Genomic DNA, 21,311 nt, shown 5'->3' on the forward strand with positions numbered 1-21,311 from the left:
TGGCCCGGAGGTCTCCCCGCTCCCAGCGCCCAAAGGGACATCCCCTCCGCTGGGTGGTTTGGCACGCGCCGCGCTGAGCCCACCCCCCACCCCGAAGCCTTTAGGACAGTTTGCGCAGGGCCGCCCGCGGGGGGAGGAAGGAGGCACCGAGCTCAGGTCAGCGCTCCCAGGGAAAGGCGTGGGAAGGAATGTGCGGCCGGCTGCGAGCAGCGCTGGGATTCCCCTGGCACCGCGACAGGGACACGGCGGATCCGCTGCCAAGCAGCCCCGGGCACAGCCCCCGCGTCCCCTCCCGGCAGCACGAGCCGGGCTGGAGGAGAGGAGGAAGGACCCAGTCCGGTATCCAGAAGGATTTTAGCAGCGGCGAGGTCTGCAGCTGCTGCAGGGTGGGGGAAAGCCGTCCGATTGCATTCCCTGCCCATCGCTGGTGCTGCCCCGAGGCAAAGTGCCTGCAGCCCCGGGCGGCGCTGCCAGCACCCACAGCAGCCCTGGCTGGAAGAACGTGAAGCGAACAACCTTCTATTTGGAAACCCGGGATGCACGATGCCCTCCAGGCCCCAGGCAGGGTAAGAGGAGGCTCTGCAGGGCGCTGGGGGTGAAGGGTGCCGACCTACGTCAGTCAGCCCATGCCCCCCGTCCTTTAAGCAGAAGGAGACTGAGACAGGCACAAAGGACAGGACAAGAAAGCCCCCCGCCCCGCCTGCAGCCCCCAGGTCAGCACAGCTGCTGCGGAGGAACTGAGCCCCAGAGCCAGACTAGTTAAAAAACAGGCTTTTATTCTTCATGTGCTACTCGGTCACAGCTTGGAGACACTGCTCTTGCCAAAGTTATTATGAAACAAATCAAGTCCCAGACTCAGGCCTTGCTCTTCCCTGCCCCCAAGAGACAACATTGTACAAAACTCTTATTTACAGAGAAAACAGTCAGACATGGTGAGCCCAAAACTCCCTCGCTGTTCAAAAGGCAACACTGGGGACATGCATGGCAGTGCACCCTCCCCCAGCCCGACTCCCCCAGGCTGCTCGAACCCTAAACCTCTGCCCTCCCACTATTGAAAGGAACCCAGCAGCTCTCCATCAGGACAAAGCTGTTTCCTTTACCAGAAAGATGGGAAGAACCCATCTGGTCCTACAGAAGCTCAGCCCGATCCACCCCCTTGTGCTTTCTGCACGGCCAGGACAAGTCACCCTTGGCCTCCCTCGGCCTTAAGGGTGAAGGACACTGAGGAGCTGATCCAGGGATGGGGCCAAGGGTCAGATCACATCCTTCCTTGGGTAATTCCCAAGAGAGATTCTCTGGCTGGAACCCAGGATAGCACGAGCCTTCACATAAGCAGTGGGATGTGCTGGGAGACCTACTATCTGATACTGGTATTTACCGGAGGAATCGCATTACTTTGAAAGATAAACCAAGAGGAGCAAATCAGTATTTAGAAAAAGGGAAATAAAACACACATTCCTCCTTCCAACTGTGCTTGGAAGAGTGTCCATAGGAGCCCAGCAAGAAGCTCTGCTCCTGCCAGCTGCTGCTCAGAAAGCATAGCGTGTGCGGATGTCTTCCAGCTTCTTGGACACCTCGGGTGGGGTCCGGTCCAGCTCTTCGGCCACATTCTTCTGTTTGTTCGGCTCCATGGAGTTGAACTGCTCACACAGGTCCCCATCGATCACATTCTGGAGGAGCAAGGAGGAGAGCACTGAATCAACACAGCACAGAGGCACTGAACCCTGTCTAAACGGGGAAAAACGGCAACAAACAGTTTGTTCCCAGGAGATTCTTAATCCCATCCTGGAAACAAGAGCATGCTCAGTGACCTCATCTGCTGAATAGCAGCAGTTAGCATCAAACTAATTACTGGCCAGGCTGATTAATGAAGGAGAAACCCAGAAAGCCTTGGCTCAGCTGAAGAATCGCACAAAGGAAGACAGATCCGATGGGTCAGTGAGCCTCAGCTAGCAGAGGGTGCAGGTACAGCACAGGCAAGGCTGGAGGCTGCACAAGGTGAGCAAAAAGCAAGCACCTTCAGTACTATGCCAGAGGTCTCAGAGCCCCTGCAGTCTGCAAGCTCACCCAGCACAAGCACACCCTCTCTGCTTGGACAGAGAGCAGCAGTAGCTTCTATTACTGCCAGTTACTATTAGCAGGCTTTCTCTCTGAACAGCAACCACGACTTGCTTGTGCAAGGCCTCTGAGGTTCCAGATCCCGCAGCACACCTCGTGTGACCAGCTGATCCCAACCACTCAGACCTACCTTCACTGGGAAGTAGTAGGAGCGGAAACTGAGATGGTCTCGCCCACAGAGAGGAGGATGCTCAGACCTTAGGTGCATTTCCACGTGCTGGAAGAAGTCGTGATCCTGAGGAGGTAAGAAGAGGTAAGAGAACAGCTCGTTACAAGGCAAATCAGCCAGCAGCCAGGCACTGCTGCACCGGCTGAGCACTGCCCCTAACAAAAGCTGAGACTGGTGGTTGTTATTCCCTCCCCAGTTCCATGCTGCACGCACCTGCAGCGGTAACTACAGCAACTGTGCCACCTTGGCCAGGATCGGCCTCCAGGAACTGGGGCATGCAGCAGCCAGGCAGCACAGAGGTGGAGCTCCTGATGTGCACCGATCCAGGAAGCCAAGCAAACAGAGCACAGAACACTATCTTTGTGACTGGAAGCATCAGTGTCTGATGAATAGGGCTGGCGGGCTACACACTCCTGCACAAAGCAGGCTTTATGATCCCACTGATCATACCAAGTCCCCCCAGAGCAACTTTTCCAAAATGTGAGCAGATTTACAGCAGCAGTGCTACAAGAAAAGCTCATTAACTCCTGCACCGGTTTTGTGAAGAGTTAAAAGCTCCTTCTCCCTTGCATCCGAGCCTGCCGCAGGCTTTCCTGCAGCCCTGGTTTTCACAGACTGCAGAGCCCTACAGTTCCCCCCAAGGGATGCAGCAAATTAACACACTGGTTGGGGACAGAAGCACAGAAAAGCACCAGCTCCGCAGCGTTAAGATGGGCTTGCTTACCTCATGGGAAGTAAAAGGAACTAAGATTCCTATTCCCCCTGATAAGGTGGTATAGACGAGAGATTCAGAGCCTCCTGGGATCAGTGTGGTTTTCTGTAATGAAAGCACTGTTTCTCCCACGTGGTAATTCATAATCACTTCAGCCTGAAAGTCAACCACAGAAGTGAGTGTTTTCTTCAGCTCATATAAAAGCATCAGGAGGCTCAACAGAGGAGAAGCAGAATGAATTCCGCCACCTGCTAGTTCTGAGACTGCTTTCTAAAGAGGAAGAGCCTTCCACCTGTGACCAGATGGCAGAGCTCAGCATGCCGCTGAATAACCCTCTTGAGCTGGACAAACAGATGCATATAATGAGAGAAAGCAGGAAAAGAAAATGAGCATGCTGCTTCAATCAAACCTCACTGAATAGGCATCGCTCATGGTTTCAGAAACAGAACTTGGCTCCCAGTGACAACTCATCACCCACAGCACAGTTAGATGTGTAGGAGCACAACTGCCAGATTATCTCGGGGACAGCACTGCAGAGGATTTCACAGGAAAGCAGCGTGTTGTTTTCCCACAGTAACCACGTGCACCCCGTGAAAGGTTACCTTCTGCGATGCTCCATTAAGAAGCCCTCTGTCCCAGAGAGCTTTGTTGCCAGTGGGATCCTCATCTACCTCGTCGTTGGTGTTGGGAGGCAACCTCACCTGTGTTGAAAGAGCAGGAAAAAGTCAAAAAGCTGCAGAGAAGCTGTACGTTATCACCTCTGAAGAATCTTTTTGTCTCTTTGGGCTCTAGAAGAATCATTTCATGCTTACTATACCATTGATTTGCCTCTCCAGCAAGGGCTTTGGTGTTAAATAACTGTGTTGTCAAGACTGACGGCTCAAAAATGCAGACAGGAGCTCACGAGCAGTCTCTGCCTGGGGTTTGCAGGTCAGACTGACAGGAGGTACAGTCGCACAGCACTGTTTTGAAGGTGCGTGCCACTAATGAAACAGTGGAAGGGTGAGAACTGAGAAAACCAAAGAGGACTGATTTGAATGCGTTGGCCAAATCCTGCAGGCGTAACGTCTGCCACTGGCTGAACTCTGCACTCTAAAGCACCCCAGCACGCTTCGGAAAAAGATGAAAGTTCTGGCACAACGACCATCTATTCTTTCCTCCTCTGCTGAAAGCCAGCCAAGTGGGAAGTGTCAGCACTGACAAAGCCAGCTTTCATGAGGAAGTGTCAGAGAAAGCTAAATGCCAGTGCTGAGGGTTAGCCAGGGAAAGTAAAGAGTGATAACTGATGAGAGTTCTCATGGGCCCTTTCACAGTCAGGAGCTTTGTTTCAAGGCCTACTCACAGCAAGTCTGGAGGCAACTCTAATGCAAGTTACTGAATGCTTCAGAAATACAATGTTTTTTAACTTGTTTACTTCAGCTGAATTGATAAACTGCAGCCATCCACTATGACCACAGCTAGTCACCCTGTAAAAAACAAGTGAATGGTACAGGGCGTTGTCTTGAGCTATGTACTGATTCTCATTCTTTTTAGACAAATCATGGGTGTTTTAAGGAAAAATACATCATGTCCAAGAAGTCCCAACTCCTGCAAGGCACACTCACCACACAGATGTTGCCAAACTTGTCTGCTCCGGCCACAGTGTCATAATCCAGGAGAGTTGCTGTGGTGACCCAGCGGGGATAAGTGTCATCAGCAAAGATGATGAGCTGGTTCTCATTCCTTTTGTAGCGCACCCAGATGAAACTCTCCTGAACATCCGAAACAATCACTCTGTGCCCAATGGTTTGAATCCCACAGATGTAGTTGGCAATGTGCTTTTGAAAGAGAGAAAGGGCAAAACTTGAGTGCTTCCAACAGGGAAGTGTAACCCAATGAGGTGCCACTACCCACCCTAACTCCACCCTTCACCTGAAACAATATTTACTTCTGGGAACTACCTGACTCCCTGTTTCCCATCATTCCCTCCAACATCACCCATCATTTATGGTGTACCACAGCCCCAAGTTAAATACACCGACAATAAAGGTCCCTTGTAATGTAACATCCACTGCACAGCATTCACAGCCTGTTCAGTAACACCAACATCCAGAACACAAATGCTTCTGGCAAATGAATGCTTCTGGCAGATGTCAGCAGCACTGACTGCTTCAGTGTCTCCTCGCCACTCTTCTCATGGAGGACCCAAGAATCATAGTGTCACAGGATGGCTTGGGTTGGAAAGGACCTTAATGATCACCTTGCTCCAACACCCTGCTGTAGGCAGGGTTGTCCAACATCAGGCACTACATCAGGTAAGCTTCAATTTCTTATGCAAGTACATTTCTCATTTTAAGCAAAAGAGCAACAAAAGCAAAGAAACAACTGAAAAAGCCATTTCCCTACAAGTTCCCAGTCTGCCCATGAGCTTGCTGGAGTTCTGCTGTGCAGTAATGAGTGGCCCAGGCTCTGCAACCTGCATGAGGAGGAGCAGGCAATTAGGAAACCATGCTCTGATACTTCTTAAAGTACTACAGTTGCTGATCAACAAAGAATGTCATTTTGGGGTCTTTAAGTCCAATAAAGATTTTAAGAGAAAAATCCCATTTTCAGGACTCCAGCAATCTTAAGAGGTGCTCATTTACGTCATCCAGCTTCTGCCCTCAGCCTGCTGACCACTTAACTTAAGAAAACATTTCCAGTAGTTGTTGTATATCTGGATGAGACCTCCCACGTCTGCAGCAGATGGCCACTGCATCGCCAGTTCAGGCTTTTCTAACTCCTGCACATGTCCACTTAGGGCCTGCACTGAGCTGGTGCAGAAAGGAAAATGCAAGACTGCAATCTGAAGGGCGAAAGGAAAACAGCAGTCCAGCCAGAGCTGCTAATACTGCTGTGTGTGGACATAGGCAGCACACTCCAGCAAGGCACAGGTGCAGCACTGAAGCCCAAGTACACACATCTGGGCTGGAGCAGCAGCTAATCCCTTGCTTCACTCATGCTGTATGACACCACTCACTCCAAGTTAACTGCCACGGTGAAGAAGAGAAGCCAGTACCTTGTTCTCACACTTCCGAAGCAGCTTCTTCTTGCCCAGGTCATACACACGCAGGAGCTTTCCAACTCCAATTAGGACCCTACCTTGGAAAGGGGCGATGGCTGCAGGAACCTCCTCCACGGGAGTCTAGGGAGAATTGGAAGACTGTGAGATGCCATTAACAGAGCTAATCTCACACCAAGCTGCACAAAAGATTCAAGCTAATGGCTCGCCTGAAGCTCACTGGCCTATGCCAAGGCTGTCCATGGCTAATCACAATCCTTTTCTACAGGTGGAGCAAAAGGTCAGTCCTCTGTAGGCCTTTCAATACCAGCACAAACCACACGTGGTGCTAACAGAGCTCTGAGAAGTACAGTGTGCTTCTGGCAGCGCACCTCAATGGAAGTGTCAGACAGCTGCATGAACCCTCCGTGGGGCAGGCAGCAAAGGAAAACAAAGACCTCGTTGCCTCTGTTTTTTGTTTTGCTTTATCCCCAAAAGGAAGATATTATACTTTGCCTAAACCCATTCAGATGCCTTTCAAAATAGAGGCATGACTCTAGCTCATCATCTGCCACAGAAGCTCTGAAGCTGTCACTGAATCAACTTTGGTGCGCCCCACAGTTCCACCAACTCGGGGCTGAAATGTCTCCCACCAGTACTTCATAATCAGTCCAAAAGGATCAGCTACAGCAGAGAAAGTGAATGGGCAGAGCTTGGAGTGATCCCAGCTTGGCTGCACTGGTTAAGAGAAGTTACTTCACTCAGTCAGCCCTGTCACTTCCAATGTGGGTGTTGACTGGCAGCAGAAAGGGCCCTGGGCCAGGACAGAACCCACTCACTGCACCAGCACTGCAACGGAAACCGCAACATTCCTTTGTATGTGCTCATCTGTTAATATCTTGACCATGCTGGAAGCACATGGGAAGAACAGAATTTTGTTTAAACACAGTTTTGCTGAAACCTTTGATAAAGCTCCAGGGACTCCAACCCAAGTTGGTCACAGGTGACCAACACTTCCTACACCAAACCAAAACAGCGTCAGAGGAAAGACGACAGCTTCATGTGGCCAGCACAGGACTGAGCCTCAGCACCAAGGCTCAAGTGATCTGAACTGGCTTTGCAAACTAGTGCTCAAAGCAGCTCTCCTAACTCGTATTCCAAAGTGGAAACAGAGCTGTTTCTTTCCTCTCCTTAATGGAGTCATGAAAAACACTGCTCCTTTCCCATTTACCAGTTAGACAGACAAGATGCAGCTACTACAAAGAACTGTGACTCCTGGGAAATCTCTTCAGTTCTCAGCACTGCAGAAGATGTCCCAGGTTATTTTCGGGGGAAGCCAGCTTATTTTCTTCCACAATGTTTCCTGTGTTTAACACGTGCATCATCATCTTGCTGAGGACTGAGTACCGCAATGCTACCATAGCATTCAAGATGAACTAACAGCTATTCCAACTCAGCCATCCCAAAAGGCCTTTTCCCCCCTCTCACCTTGTGCAGAAACTCCAGCTTCTCACCACCATTCACCAGCTTGTAGGTGTAGACGAAGCCCCCAGCAACAGAGCGTGGGTTCAGAATCAAGTCTTTGGCAACTCCAACCAGCACATACCACTCCTCGCCAGTGTTGGAGAAGCGGCACACAGCCACACTAGGGATGAGAAGACACACCAGGAGATCAGTGTGACCACGATACGATCCAGTTCAGCACACAGACCACTCCCTGGCAGCACAGCTTGCACCTACCCAGGCACAGGTTCAGAAGCCCAGCCCTCCAGCACTGAAATGACTTTCAGAAATCATTTTTCCTCCCTGCAGTAATGTTTAAAGCAGGTACCTTCATTCTTCCACACTCCACAAGTAATATGTGCTCCAACTGTCACATATGTCTAAAACATTACTTCTTTGCTTTAGCTCCACCCAAAGTTGTTTTTCAAAGATTGTTCCTATTTGGACTGTCCATATAACTTTCCCCATCTCCCACTGTTATTTCCTGCCTGGTGTCTAGCTCTGCCACGTTGGGAATCCTGGACAAAACAGGGAAGAGACAACCTTTTGGGCTACGGTGGTCTAGCTCCACCCCACTTGGTGAGGCACTTATTATTCTTTAGTTATTGTGCTGGCATGCCCCCACAGTTTCTCTAACATTTCCTTTCTATTAAGTCTATGCTCAGTTTATCCGGATGAAGAGGGGAAGTGAGAGAGAGCCACACATTGTCATGTTCCCAGATCTCTAATCTCACCCATATCCCAGTGTTGTTCTCTAAGCACAAACATTTGGAGAGATACACCAACTCTTAAGAGTCACATGCAGACAGATCAGGACAGGATGGGAATGAAAGGCAAGACAAAAGCTTGAAGCCATGTGGCATTCAGTTCTGGGATTTAACCTGGCCTCCCAGTAACACGCTGCATCTGGATTTCAACTCTCACTAACAGCCGAGGAAAACAAGAAGATTAAAGAAAAACCACCACCACACACCTAAGACTCATCAACAGTAGAATTTTCCTGCTGTGTCTGGCACTACTTCTTACCTGAAAGCAGCTTCGTTCTGCTCTAGCTGGACCAGATCTAATGTATTTCCCTGGATGGGGTTCATCACCCTGATAACAGAGGCCCACTGCCCATTCCCTGCCTTTGGAGCACCGAAGATGGATTCAGGGAGATTCTCGTTCAGAAAGGCTGCAGCCATCTCCGCAGCCAGCTCCCTCTCATCTTCACCTGCAGCCTCCACCATTTCCTATGGCACATTAAAGGACAGGGGTGAAAAAACAGCTCAGAGGATTTCCTTTCCAGACATGCCAATGCTCTGCTCTAAGTACAGGTACTCTAGAGTATGGCTTGGGAAGACATAAAAACCACAAAGCTTCCATCTGCCCTGTGCTTATTCCCCTAGTAGAGCTCCGCAGCTCAGAGCACTGCACTGTCAGCTCTTCTCTGCCCAACTGGCAGTTGTCTGGAGAGCTATTTCTCCAAAGCAAGACCTCTGGAAACAGCACTGAGCAAAATGAAGATAATCCACTGAAATCCAAACATCCTCAGTCAGAGAAAACCCAGAGGATGGTGTTACGCAAGCAGGACCAATCCCTGATAGGCAAGATTTTAAAGTCTGCCATAACAACCCGAAGAAAAGAACATCAGAAGTACTGCATTCTTCTGAAATTCATGTGTTGAGGCAGATTTTCACCCATTTCAGTTCCTGCATACAGAGCACAAAAGCTGTCAGGCAATGGCAGCTGGGAACTAGTGAGCAAGTGAGGATTTCCAGCAATTTAAGTCACCACTGGAGAACAGATCTGCATACCTATCCCCCATCCCCATTACCTCAGCCATCTGTTGCTTCCTCTGTGCCTTGGTGGCCTCAGTGTAAGCATTGTGGTCCGTCTCAATGATAATCAAGTTGTTGCTCTCAGGGTGAATAACAAATTTTCGAGGCGTGTACTGCAATGGGAAGGCAACCTGGTTGAAGACTGCCCCCAGCTTCTCCAGTGCCAAAATCCTGGGGGACAAAGATGTGACAAACATTCAGCACAGTCCAGATGCAACCGCCCAGAAGAAAAAGGCCAGAGTTGAGCTTTATGTCTGTTAAACTGGATAGCACTGAAACCAGCAGTGCTGTCTTTCTCAGTCCAGGCAGCCACTAGCAAATTGCTCCAAGGAGAAGGGCAAGACTCAGGGCTTCAGTGAGTCTGTACAGCTATGCTCTGCAGCAGGGGTTCTTGACTCCAGGGCCCTAATTGTCCCATGGTGCACTCTGAACACCTGTCCCTTTTGGACACGCTTCTGTGATGCTGAAGCAAGTATTCCCCAAAATGAACAATATGCACATAAGGTGAGCACATCACCTGAACCTAAATGTGACAGTGGCTTTGTCTGACACATTATCAAGCACTCCTCAGAGACACTTCAGTTACAACAGTATGAAAAATGCCAGTGCTCGACTGGGCAGTATTCTGTGCCCGCCAGCTGAAATGCCAGTTCTTCTGGCATTTTGTGACTAAAAACCGCAAGTTTCTCCAGAAAGAATGACTCCTTTAGAAGCAATGAATGCTGAAATACTTCAGCGAGGACAGATATGAAGAAAGTGCCTGTTCAAATGCATAAAGCAAAGCTCCTGCATTTGTGTTCCCTCATTATTTTCATTTATCCTTTTCTATATCTATTTAAGCTGTAATTTAAAAAACACAACAAATAAATCCCTGTCATGCCTCTAACTTCTTAGATCACATGCCCTACTTTCTGCAAAGTAGCCATTCACAGACTTTCCTAATACACAACATGTTTACAGTGTTTAACAACTTCCCTCCCTAAGGATAAGATAACTTAAAGATTACTTGGAGTACACTTGTTATTTTAACAGACTACATAACACATATCAGAGAAGTGCTCCACACCATTTTTTTCCGACAGCCATACAAAAAACCCACCCCTCCCAGTTCTTAGGTAAGTCACTTTACCTCTTTCTTACTGAATGTCTCACCCTCTCCCCTGCCTGGTAACCTGGCCCAGCAGTGCTGGTGCTCCCCATCACTCCTTACCTCAGTGTGTTTGTGGAGATGGCAACAATGCCCTCTGGGCACTGCTCAGATGCAAAACCCGACGCAAACTCCAGAGTCTCATAAGACAGGGGAGTCAGGTGGAAACGTGACTGATAGGAGTAACTGAGCCAGGAACGGCTTGACATGGCCAGCACCTGGGAAAGATACAGCACAGCAAGGTTAGCACTTCTGGGGGCGGGGGCAAGTTCACTCTGTGTAATATGAATGGATGCACATGAACAAACAGTGCAGCAATCAGATTCCTTGCCTGCTACAAAGAGGAAATTCTTGAGGCTGGACTCTATCCAGCTCAGAGCACACCTTCAGAAATACTGCTTGCTTTCAAGGGAAAATTCCATCTGGAAACTGTGCACAAGGAACTTTAAAGCACTACCAAGACAGTGAACACAAGCTTAGGTACTTAGAACTATTTTATCTGTAAAAGCCAAGATAATTCTTTTTTTTTTTTTTTCCTAACCAAAAGCATCCTATAAATTTATCCTTATAAAAATAAATGAAGGGAGCAGGTTTTATAAAACAAATATTTACTGCCTCATCACAACCTAAGGGCTGTAGCACTCTGCTGTAGTTTAAGAAAAATTTACATCAAATATATCAGTAGCCTATTTTCAACCAATTAAGAGAAACAAAGTAGATGGACTTCCAATGCTTCAGGTTCATACATCTGTCTAACTTAACCTCAGTGCAACTTTACCTTCTGCTGGCAAAAGCTGGAACGATACTGAAAGACTCCCAGGCAACTCTAAGCCAAACACTGACTGGTCACAAGCAATAATTTTTTCTCCCCATACTGTCACACAAGGAATTAAGGCTGACCTCAATGCAGGAAAGCACTCAGCTGCTCTACAGGCATATATTCTCATAGTGCTGCAAAGCATCTCACCTCCAACTTAGAGCTGGCAGGCTGGCAGCAACAAGTCAGAGATTCATTCAGCTTACCACACATTAAAGCAGAGCTCAGACTGCCAGCTCCAGCCCCCTGTGCTGTCAACATTTCTCAACCCTGAAGGTGTTATCCAAAGATGAGTCAAGCAGGGGGTGGCTGATCTCCCCAGTGTCACATCAGAACAGCTAATAAATGGCACTTCCGATGAAGCATGTTCTCCCCTCTATGCCAAATCCTACAAATATTTTCCTTGAACCACGCACGATAACTTTGTTGACCCTGGCTAGAAAGGAGATGGCCATGAACTGCATCAAGTGGTCAAGAAGCATGCGACTCCTTCAGTTTGTTAACTGTCGCAGCCAAGGTGAGTTTCTTCGCTGTCTCTGTGCCAAAGAATTTGCGCAGAGCTTTCCAGATAAACTGAAAATACAGTCCCCAGGTCAGATGACTCCTAATTCAGAGGAGGCAGGGCAGCACTACATATTACTTCCTCAGAAGTATGGGGAATACCAACAAGAATGGGGCTGTTTGTGAAAGAGCAAGCTGTGAGGCAGGCGGCTCCATAATTAAGTCATTCTCTTTCCCACCCTTACCCAGAGCTGCGCTGTCAGGACACTTCCCCACCCTCCCCGCCAAGAAAGACAAGCAGGATGCTGCACCTGGGGCCTGGATCCACACCCCTCCGAGAGCCAGCCTCACTCACCGCTTCTTGGCCTTGCATTCGGACTCTGAAGAGCTTCACAGGCCGTGAGCCCAGGTATCTGGTCCTGGTATCGGAAAGATCACCCGTAACTGGATCCAGGACAGTTCGCAGCAGCACACCATTCTTGACGTCAGTAAATCAGAAAGTTGGATCACAATTACAGATAAGAAATAGCTAAATACAGCCTTCATGCTACTCAAAACAGAAGAGACAATTTCTGAAGAATGAGGTTTTTGTTTGCCTAGCTTCTGATATAATTTCCTCCTACAATTACTTTCTATCTAAATTGGGCCTTAATATTACAAACCATAGCTCCTGTGCATTCCCAAGGGGCAGAAAGGAATTAGTTTTAAAAATATAAGATAAAAAAAAGGGAGACTGGTAAGCTTGGTACATCAAAAAGCCACAAAAATACTTGCGGACTGACTCCATTTCCTAATCCCTCTTGCTACAAAGCATCTATCCAAAAAAAAAAAAAAAAAAACAAAAACTACCCAACCATGCTGCTTAAGTGTGCATTCTGACATGAAACTTGAGACTGCTCCGATTATTTTTACCACATGTTGAATTGTCAAAACAACATTTTTGGTTAAGGATCACAGAGTCTGTACTGTATGCAACAAAACCATGCGGCAACAGATTTATTAGAGAAGAGCCTGTGGTTGAGGGCAATCACTCCTTTGATTCTCTGCCCTACAGGCAGTTACTGAAGAACTGGCCAACAACATTTCACCCAAAAATTTTTAGTACTTGTCTTCCTTCTGGAAGAGGAAAACACTACCTTGTCCTACACGATGTCTGAGAGAATATGCTGTCTTTTGACTAGTGTTCAGCTCAGGAATGCATGGGGAAACTTGCAGTTCTGCTAAGTCATAAGGTGAATTCCCCAGTTACAGTTTTTAAGCGTGTTGCAACAAGGAGGGAACAATCAGGCTTTGTGCTGCTGCACAGTATGATGACATGGCTACCTGAGCAATCTGTCTTTCCAACACAAGTTCACTAAGGCACACCTGTTGGAACTAGGCAGACACCTCTCACCTGCAGTCCAATGTTCAGGTAGAGGAAACCAATGGAGCCTCTCTCCCCCAGCTCGTCCTGTTTCTCAGTGCCACCCATCTCCACAATACACAGTGACTCAGGCTGTGCAGGAAGAGCCTGCATACTCAGTGGCTGCAAGCAGTCCTGTGGGAGACAGAAGTATTTCTTACAGAAAGAAGGGTTAAAAAAAAGTCACAGTAGATGCTGGCTGTATGGATTTTGGCAAGGAAGGGATGGTAACAACACTGGGATCTGTGGAAGACAAGCTGGATCCTTTCAGATGTCCTGGAATGGTTTGCTCAGGTTTCTTCATGCTAAATAACTGCAAAGTTTGCATTACTTCAGTCATCCCTTGAACACTGATCTGCTGCAGGCAGAGAAATGATAACACTGTTTTGCTGCTAACTTGCTTGCAGAATGGGTTCACTTTTACTAAAGGTAGAAACAGTGAGATAAGGGGAAAAAAACAAAAAGCAGAAAATGCTTCTATATCTTATCATCTAAACTCCCAGACATGAGTAAGACTCGATAAAACTAGGGAATCTGTTTCTGGTTAGGATCAAGGGCCACAGCTCCTCTCAGCTCTGCAGAGGAGAAAAGCCATACAAGCTATTCCTTCCTGGTCACCCACTTGAACATGGAAAGACAGCATGCACAGCCCAGCTCTGGATCACTCTTCTCAACGTTCCAAGCCAGAGGAAGAGGCAAAAGCAGAATGGGCACTCACCGAAGGGTCGAGGGAAATAATCCTGACAGTGTTGTCCACCAGCCCGACAGCAAGGAACCGGGAGCGCTGCTCCCCAGGTGGAACATTGGCCAAACTCATGCAAACTACATCGGCCGACATCTCCTTTCTTTCAGTGTACTCATTCAGCTGTCCTGACTGAGACAGAAAAACACAAGAGACTCATTAACTTGGTAATGGAGCAGACCAGCACCAAAATGTCTCTCCGAACATCTTTTGTATATTTAAGATATTGTTTTGGATTTTATTTATAGCCTTGTTTCAGCTACAGTTCAAATAACCGGAATAGTTGCAGGGAAGTTTATGACTTCCAACCTCAATTATGAACTTCAGAGGCTCTCATTAGTCATTAAGTCATCTAACACAGACACAGTCCAGATTTGATTGACTCATTCCAGAAGGACTCTTTACTACAAAATCCTTTTCTGCAGGTTTGATGGAGGATCAGTATCTGCCAGGCCTCATAATCTGCACCGTTCTGAACTCTTTCACAACACTAATGCACGTACCGGGTCCATCTCAAAATAAACCAGCTCTCCTCCAGTCAGTGCTATCACTACTTGTCTCTGATTCACAGCACATTTCACAATGGTTTTCTTCCCTGGTGTCTTCCATTCGTTTACCCTCTTATCTGCTCGGATGTGCCGGATGCCATCTGGGTACACCTGAAGGAAAAATGGTCACACTCATTCCTGTATTTACCATCCCTTCCCAACTTCCACTTGTTTTGATTCAGACACAAAAGCCAAAAGCAAGTATCATTGTTGGCAGCACTGACGTATTAGCAGTGCAACAGAATGAACTAGGACAAAGCCACTGGCCAGCTGGAAGTGTTTTGTCTTTGAAATACAGTAAAGAACTCCTGAGTGCATTTTGAGGGAGCTCAGAGCATTTTTAGCTGGTCCACTTTAACTAACGAGATAGAAAAGGGCAAGATCAAGTGTCATTCTCTACCAATCCACACCTTTTGACATGACATGTGATGCACTACTGTAGAAAGCACAGTTGTGCAGCAAGTAGCCACTGGCAAACATATGTGGACATGCCAGAAGCAGCTTTCCATTACCTGTACCAAGGCATCATCCCCCAGAAGAGAGCAGGACAAGGTGGGTGTAGTACCCAGGAATCCAGAGTCAGTCACTTCTTCTACAGTCTCTCCGATAGACAGCACCAGCGTGGCGTTTACGAAGGACACAATGATATAGGCATCAAACTCATCTGGTCAAGGGAGACAGGGGAAAAAAAAAAAAAAGGCCGCTGATTAAACAAATGCAAGGCCTCCCACTGAAATTAACAGTCTGATGAATGTCTAGCAGCTGCTCTTCAGCAGAATTCTTGTGATAATTACATCTGCTGGCAATATTGTGCAAGTTCGTCCTAGGACACCCTGTGCAAAAGTTGTCCACTGCTCGACTCCAAACAACGCAAGACTGAGCCAGGGGAATCGAACGATGATACAGAGTCAATTCATGATGATCTGGAATCTGGCAAGCAACCTCCGGCCTACTCTTTTTCTTCCTTTTTTTTTTTTTTTTTTCTTTCTTTCAAGGACAGCACAGAGTCTAAAGCCTTTAAGACACTTGCCCCACCTCACATGAGGAAATGAATCCAGATTTAACAGCCAGCAAAGTCAAATGAAACACTCGACTCCAGTAAACCAAAACAGATGGAATCTATTTGCAGAAACTGCACCACGGATGCTATGAACAGGAGTTTGTAAGACCACATCTCTCTTTTGTATCCACGTAATAAAAGGCTAAAGACAGCTAGAGCAGTGGAGCTCAGGACTAGCCTGTTCTACCCTCACCCAGAAGCTCAACTAGCTTTCACTCACACAGCACTCATATGGATTCCCAGGATGAGAAGAAATTACATTTTTAAGACAGAGCAAGTGATGACCTTCACTCCTACTGAAATAAACGACAGCACTGTAGCTACTATCTCCAGTACTGGCTTCTCTCAAAGGAGGCAGCTTGGGAGAGTCCAGTAGCTTGGACGTGGTAGAGCTCTGCTAACAAAAATAGATTTAATAGCTCACATAGAAGTAAGGACACTTTGTGGGAAACAGACAGTAGGACGGGGTAAAGGAAATGCTCTGGTCCATTACTGTCATTTGCATTCTGTCAAAAGTGAGAGGCATTAAAGAGAGAGAGTAGAGCCTCATTAAAACAGAATGAAAGTTACGGGAACAATGAAGCCTGCTGGGAAATGCAGCCAGGAGTCTCAACAGAGAAATAAAATTGTCTCAAAGCAGCTACTTCACTTCTGATGCTGTTGCCACGCAAGTGCTATTTCTTCAAAAGGAGAAATTTCCCATTTTAACCCAAATCAACCCAGAGCTCAAACTTATGCACCACAACACTAGAGAATAAGCGGAGGTGAGGCTAAGAGAGAGTTGCCCAGTTCTGGCCCTTCAGCAGCATCACCACGATCACCCCGCAGGGGAGACAAGGAGAAGTGGTTAATGAACCTCCAAGTACATAAAGCAAATGGGGAGCTCTCGCTGGGATGAATACAGGATGCCAGCAAATAACACGTATCACCTTAAAAGAACTAGTTGAGTTAGGTTAACTGAAACAAGTGCTTCAGGAATAGATTGTTTTCTTACCCTCCCTGCTTAGAGGAAGGTGTTGCCAAATCTGCTGTGTCATATTTATAACAGAGTTCTTACGTACAGCTGAAAATATGCAAGTAAAAAAAAAACATCATTTGTCTCTGCAACATCTGGTATACAGGCCACAGCTCTGATCAAACTGAGAGCTTTGTGTAGCTAAAGCAATTCCAGTACTGCCCTGTGGCAAGAACTCCATTACTGCTCTGTTAAGCAATCACAGCTCCCAAAGTGCTCCAACAGGAGCAGGTCTGTGTCAGGAAATCAGGAAAGAAGACCTGAACCTGTACACAGAAACCGATTAGTAAGGCCAACTACTTAAACACTTGGCTTTACAGAAGAATTCCTCTAACATTAACCACAGATGGTAAGAGTTCAGTAAGACGCGCGCTGTTACACAGCTTTTTTCTCCACACTAAATAAGAGCTTCTCCTAAATTTTGCAGGCATTTTTCAACACCAGAAGTCTACAAGAATTCCTTGACTGCTTTAACTAAATTCTAAGCAGTTCACTGACCTTTAATTCATAAATATCTTGTAGACAGGATATGCTAAAAATTCCATTTCAAAGACCATAATCACTTTCCAAACTCCTTGAGAGCTGCTCCTTTTTCCCTAGAGGCTGTCATTCCCATGATAAACCACCATGTCCTAGTTGGAAGCTCAACCATGTGATTTGGAGCAGGACAAAGAACTCCCATTTGAAAGCGAAACAGATTCCCTTAGTCCTACTCCAAACGAAACTCATTCTTACCTCTTAGGACTTCTAGCTCTTTCTTTTCACTGGTATGGTTACATTAGAGCATGTCTTTAATTCTGTGTCAGTAATAGTGACAAGTGCATTTTTGCTCGAAGTCCAGTAGTGTTGCTTAATGCCTCTCTGCTGGAGCTTTTGAAATAAAGGGTTTGATTTACCAGAATGAAGTCAGTGAATAAGACGCATTCATCCAGACACAAACAATGCAATTTTGCTTTAGAAAACTGCCTAGTTGAAATTAAGAAGACTAAATCCCCGGGGCACACTTAGTATTCTCAGTCAGGAAAAGAACCATCTATTTTAATATGAAAAGATATCTACTTAGCTCTCTGCAATCCCGAGCATAACATCAGGCTGCCCAGAGTTCTGAACAGATAACACATTATTTTGTGTGCAGACACAGACTTCAGAGATGTTCATTACTGTTCTAATTGCTCCAGTTAGCTCCCTTTCAGCTAGCAACAGAGACATTTTAATGACTCTGTAGAACCACAGCTGGACTCATTCTCCTGTGCCTTCATTACAAGTTTTCTGCAGCTTCGCGCACACATCAGGACCAGTTATATAAACATCACATTTCAGCCCATGATCGTTATACTACCATCCTTTTTGCAACTTGTCATGAATTCAGTTTGAGTCAGTCCATGAAAATTCCATTGAGAGAAGCCAGTCCACACCCAAGGTACAGGGTTTTCATGCTCTGCAGCACTTGCATTTGCACTGATGCAAATACAGCCACCACTAGTTAAGACAGGTTCAGTGGACAAATAGATGAGCAGTGACAAAGTTCAGGATTATTCTCACTTCAAAGATACTGATGGGATGACAGCACATCTCCTTAGGCTTCTGTTTACTACTGCATGGAGACTCTGCAGCTGTGACTCACTGCACTTCGCTTCTTGTGAGAGAAGTGTCAGGCAGTGACTACAGACTGTTAGGACTCAGCTTACATCCATCTCCACTGCAAAGCACACAGCCCTCTAGCTCACAGTCCTCCATATCCAGCCGCAAAAAAAAAAGGATCTGGTCCAAATTCCACACGCTTTCTCTGTTTGATGGGCAGGCACACACAAGCAAACGTGCCAGCAATACCTACAGGTGCTTCAGACACACTTGTTAGGGGAAAAAAAAAAAAATCAATTAAGTAGCTGGGAGCCAATCCTCAATCTGGAAGGGGAGCTGAAAGTACCCTTAAACATGCACCCCTGACTTCAGCAAGAACTGAGCAATCTGCAGAGATACATTCAATTATTTTGTTCCTTGGAGATCCTGAGATGGAATGGAAGTTGCTTTGTACTCCTCAGCTACTGAAGTACAAACAGAATCATCTCCAACTACAGGACAGCTTCCAGAATTCATTTACTGCAAAGCTTCGCATAGAAGTAGCCCCGTGATTTTGGGATTCTCTGTGGTTAACCTGTGGGACAGCTCAGTAACCCCTAGCAGTATGTACACACCTGTGGTGATCAGCACCTCCACAACCAGCCACCTGTGGAAGAAAAAAAGAGGCTTGGTATTGGTAGTGTGTATCACCACGTACCAGCCAGGGTTAGTATTTGCTTTGAAGGCTGCAAGCTTGTATGTGTCTTACAGAGGCCTCACAGCATGAGCATGCTGTGGCATTGAGAGAGAGCCAGGCAACTCAATGCTATGAACTGAACACTCAAAAAAATAGCACTTGTGCAGTTTCAGGGTTAGACAGCTGTCTGAAGGGGTCCTGCAGTCTTTCTAATTGCAAAACACTGGCTGTGAATTCAAAGAGTTGTAACTTGGTGATTGGTCTTACAGAACTTTATATACAAAAAGTACTACAGGTCACAAGAGCAACAGATTCCAATCCTTCTGAAATCACTGAGATCCTCGTGCTGAAACTCTAAGAATTTGGTGGAGGAAAAAAGAGGACGCAGTGAGGTTAGCAGTGGTCCTCCATCTCCTGAGAGTCAGTCATCCTCTGGAACCCCAACAGAAAAGGTTTTAAAAATTCTAAAATGATGTTAGAAGACTCAATCTTTTAAAGGAAGTTACCTCCTTCTTTACCAGGACTGGAGCATGGATTTGCCTCTAACAAACTGGAATGCCTCCTTCTAAAGGAAAACACATGGTTTGGAGAGGAACCGTGGAAATATTTTCCTTCTCTTCCTTTTTAGTTCTGGGGAACATGTGGGAACTTCCTGTTCAGAGTTCTTTCCACGCTGCACAGGCAGTACTTAAGTCTCAGAGCATCAATGCAGAAATCAAAGACAGGTTTCAAATGACAAGGTAAATCCTACAGCAATGTTTGAAATTTCCACAGGGCTACAGGATCCCTAGAAGACACGCTACTCTAAGACTGCTTAAAAATAAGAAACCATATCAACACAGAAGGCTGAGCTCTCCACCGCAACAATCGGGTATTTCTACACCCAGTGCATAAAACTACAGCAAGTCTTTGCAAGATCTGCACTGCCCCAGAAATGATTATGGAGAGTTATCAGTACCTAGATAGTTTCATTTCAGGCTTTTTAGATATTTCTGAGGACTTGGTCTCACCTCCAGCAGAAAGGCAGGACAAGGGAGTCATTTTATCTTTCACAAAGCAAACTCATCATCTGAGATCAGGAAAAAAACCAAAAAACCCCACAACCCAGTACCTTTTGCCAATTTCAATTACTGAACTTCCTGGAAGAAGCAGCAACCAAACCCTGCCGCGTTTCTGAACAGGCAGTGTGTCCCACTCCAAACAGATTGTTTTTTTTACAGATATGTATGCAGGGAAGCAATAAAGCAGATACTGCTGCTGATTTATCTGTTTTTTTTTTTTTTCCCCATAATTTTTATCCCGCTCACTCACAAAGAGCTGATTATTGCAGTTGTCAACACATATGAAGAATAGCAAGTACGCTCCAATAAAAAGCATAATCACTGCCTATGAAAGTCAGAGCAAAACCTTACGGGAACTGGGAAATGAGAAGTTCAGCAGCTTCACGCTGTAAATGCACAGCTGATGCAGCACACTGCGCGATGGATGCAGCTGTGAGCAGTTTCTTTGTCAAACGGAAGCATGACAATTCTAGGGGACCAGAGTGGCTTCAAAGTACAAACAGGTGGCTGCAAAACACCCACTTCCTTGAGCTTAAGGAAAATACTGCATACCTTCAACGTGTCTCCTCACAGTCCATACAGCATTGGGGTTACCGGGCAGCTCTGAGACGGCCATTTCAGATACCTAAGAGAAAACAGGAACCAGGTTCTTTTGACAACAGATGTTTAGGTTTGCTGCAGTCCTACTGTAATAACAATCAGCAGTTTTTAAGCTTTCCCACAACTGGACAGGAAAGCTAGCAAATTCCCCATTCTGATGCTCTCCCCCAGATGCCAGATGTGCAAGGGGGCAGAATATATTCAGCAGTGATATTGCAACATCAGCACTCCAGAGGAGTAGCTTTAAAAGGTCATCTGCCCCAGCAAACAGATAGCAGCAGCAGCTGGCAAAGACTCTGGGAGAGTTCCAATTCAATACACTCAAGCATTAGAGACAAAACACAGGTGGTTTAGTGTTAATAAAACAAAAAGCCTTTGAGCATGTAAAAATAAATAGCACAGTCCTTGTGTTTCCAAGGCACAAACCTAGAAAGTTACGCCCCCTCCAGACCATAGCAAAAGAAGAATCCCTTCATTAGAGCACCCTTATTACTTGGATTGTCTCCCACATTCCTTGCTCCTCAAGATGTTTTTCTAATGTGCTGCAAAGTTTACCTCAAGTCCATGTCTTAGAACCCTCAGAGATGACCGTGGCCCCCGACCGCAGGCCACATACAGCTGGGGCGTGTCCTCATTTGCCAGATCTGCTATCTGCATGGAAGATAAAATAAAACTGAGCCACAGGAAGAGAACAGATCAGTAACGGTCATAAGCAGCTGGCTGAGAATTCAGCACACCAGCTCTTCTATTAGCATTTAGTACAATGCAGTATTTCTGGAAACTTAGGATAACACATCTTTGCTGACTCTGCTTACACACA

At 46.5% G+C, this 21,311-nt stretch overlaps 1 protein-coding gene across 3 annotated transcripts in view; it reads right to left on the minus strand.

Moving 5' to 3' along the window:
• Positions 1 to 756: 756 nt before the first annotated feature.
• SF3B3 (splicing factor 3b subunit 3) overlaps positions 757 to 21,311 on the minus strand; it is a 28,391-nt gene continuing 7,836 nt past the window's right edge. For all 3 annotated transcript variants that reach the window (XM_004944119.5, XM_001232347.6, XM_015279214.4), the window contains exons 10-26: positions 21,047 to 21,142; positions 20,444 to 20,516; positions 15,011 to 15,162; positions 14,454 to 14,609; positions 13,927 to 14,082; positions 13,200 to 13,343; positions 12,162 to 12,284; positions 10,552 to 10,706; positions 9,338 to 9,512; positions 8,548 to 8,753; positions 7,507 to 7,663; positions 6,037 to 6,162; positions 4,604 to 4,816; positions 3,602 to 3,700; positions 3,012 to 3,155; positions 2,249 to 2,353; positions 757 to 1,670 (exon numbers count right to left, since the gene is read on the minus strand). In XM_004944119.5, the coding sequence (XP_004944176.1) occupies positions 1,530 to 1,670; positions 2,249 to 2,353; positions 3,012 to 3,155; positions 3,602 to 3,700; positions 4,604 to 4,816; positions 6,037 to 6,162; positions 7,507 to 7,663; positions 8,548 to 8,753; positions 9,338 to 9,512; positions 10,552 to 10,706; positions 12,162 to 12,284; positions 13,200 to 13,343; positions 13,927 to 14,082; positions 14,454 to 14,609; positions 15,011 to 15,162; positions 20,444 to 20,516; positions 21,047 to 21,142 (2,421 nt within the window). In that variant the 3' untranslated portion in view covers positions 757 to 1,529. The remainder of the gene's footprint in view (positions 1,671 to 2,248; positions 2,354 to 3,011; positions 3,156 to 3,601; positions 3,701 to 4,603; positions 4,817 to 6,036; positions 6,163 to 7,506; positions 7,664 to 8,547; positions 8,754 to 9,337; positions 9,513 to 10,551; positions 10,707 to 12,161; positions 12,285 to 13,199; positions 13,344 to 13,926; positions 14,083 to 14,453; positions 14,610 to 15,010; positions 15,163 to 20,443; positions 20,517 to 21,046; positions 21,143 to 21,311) is intronic.

This window comes from Gallus gallus, chromosome 11 (genome assembly GCF_016699485.2).
Source record: "Gallus gallus isolate bGalGal1 chromosome 11, bGalGal1.mat.broiler.GRCg7b, whole genome shotgun sequence".
In the NCBI taxonomy this organism is placed as follows: Eukaryota; Metazoa; Chordata; class Aves; order Galliformes; family Phasianidae; genus Gallus; species Gallus gallus.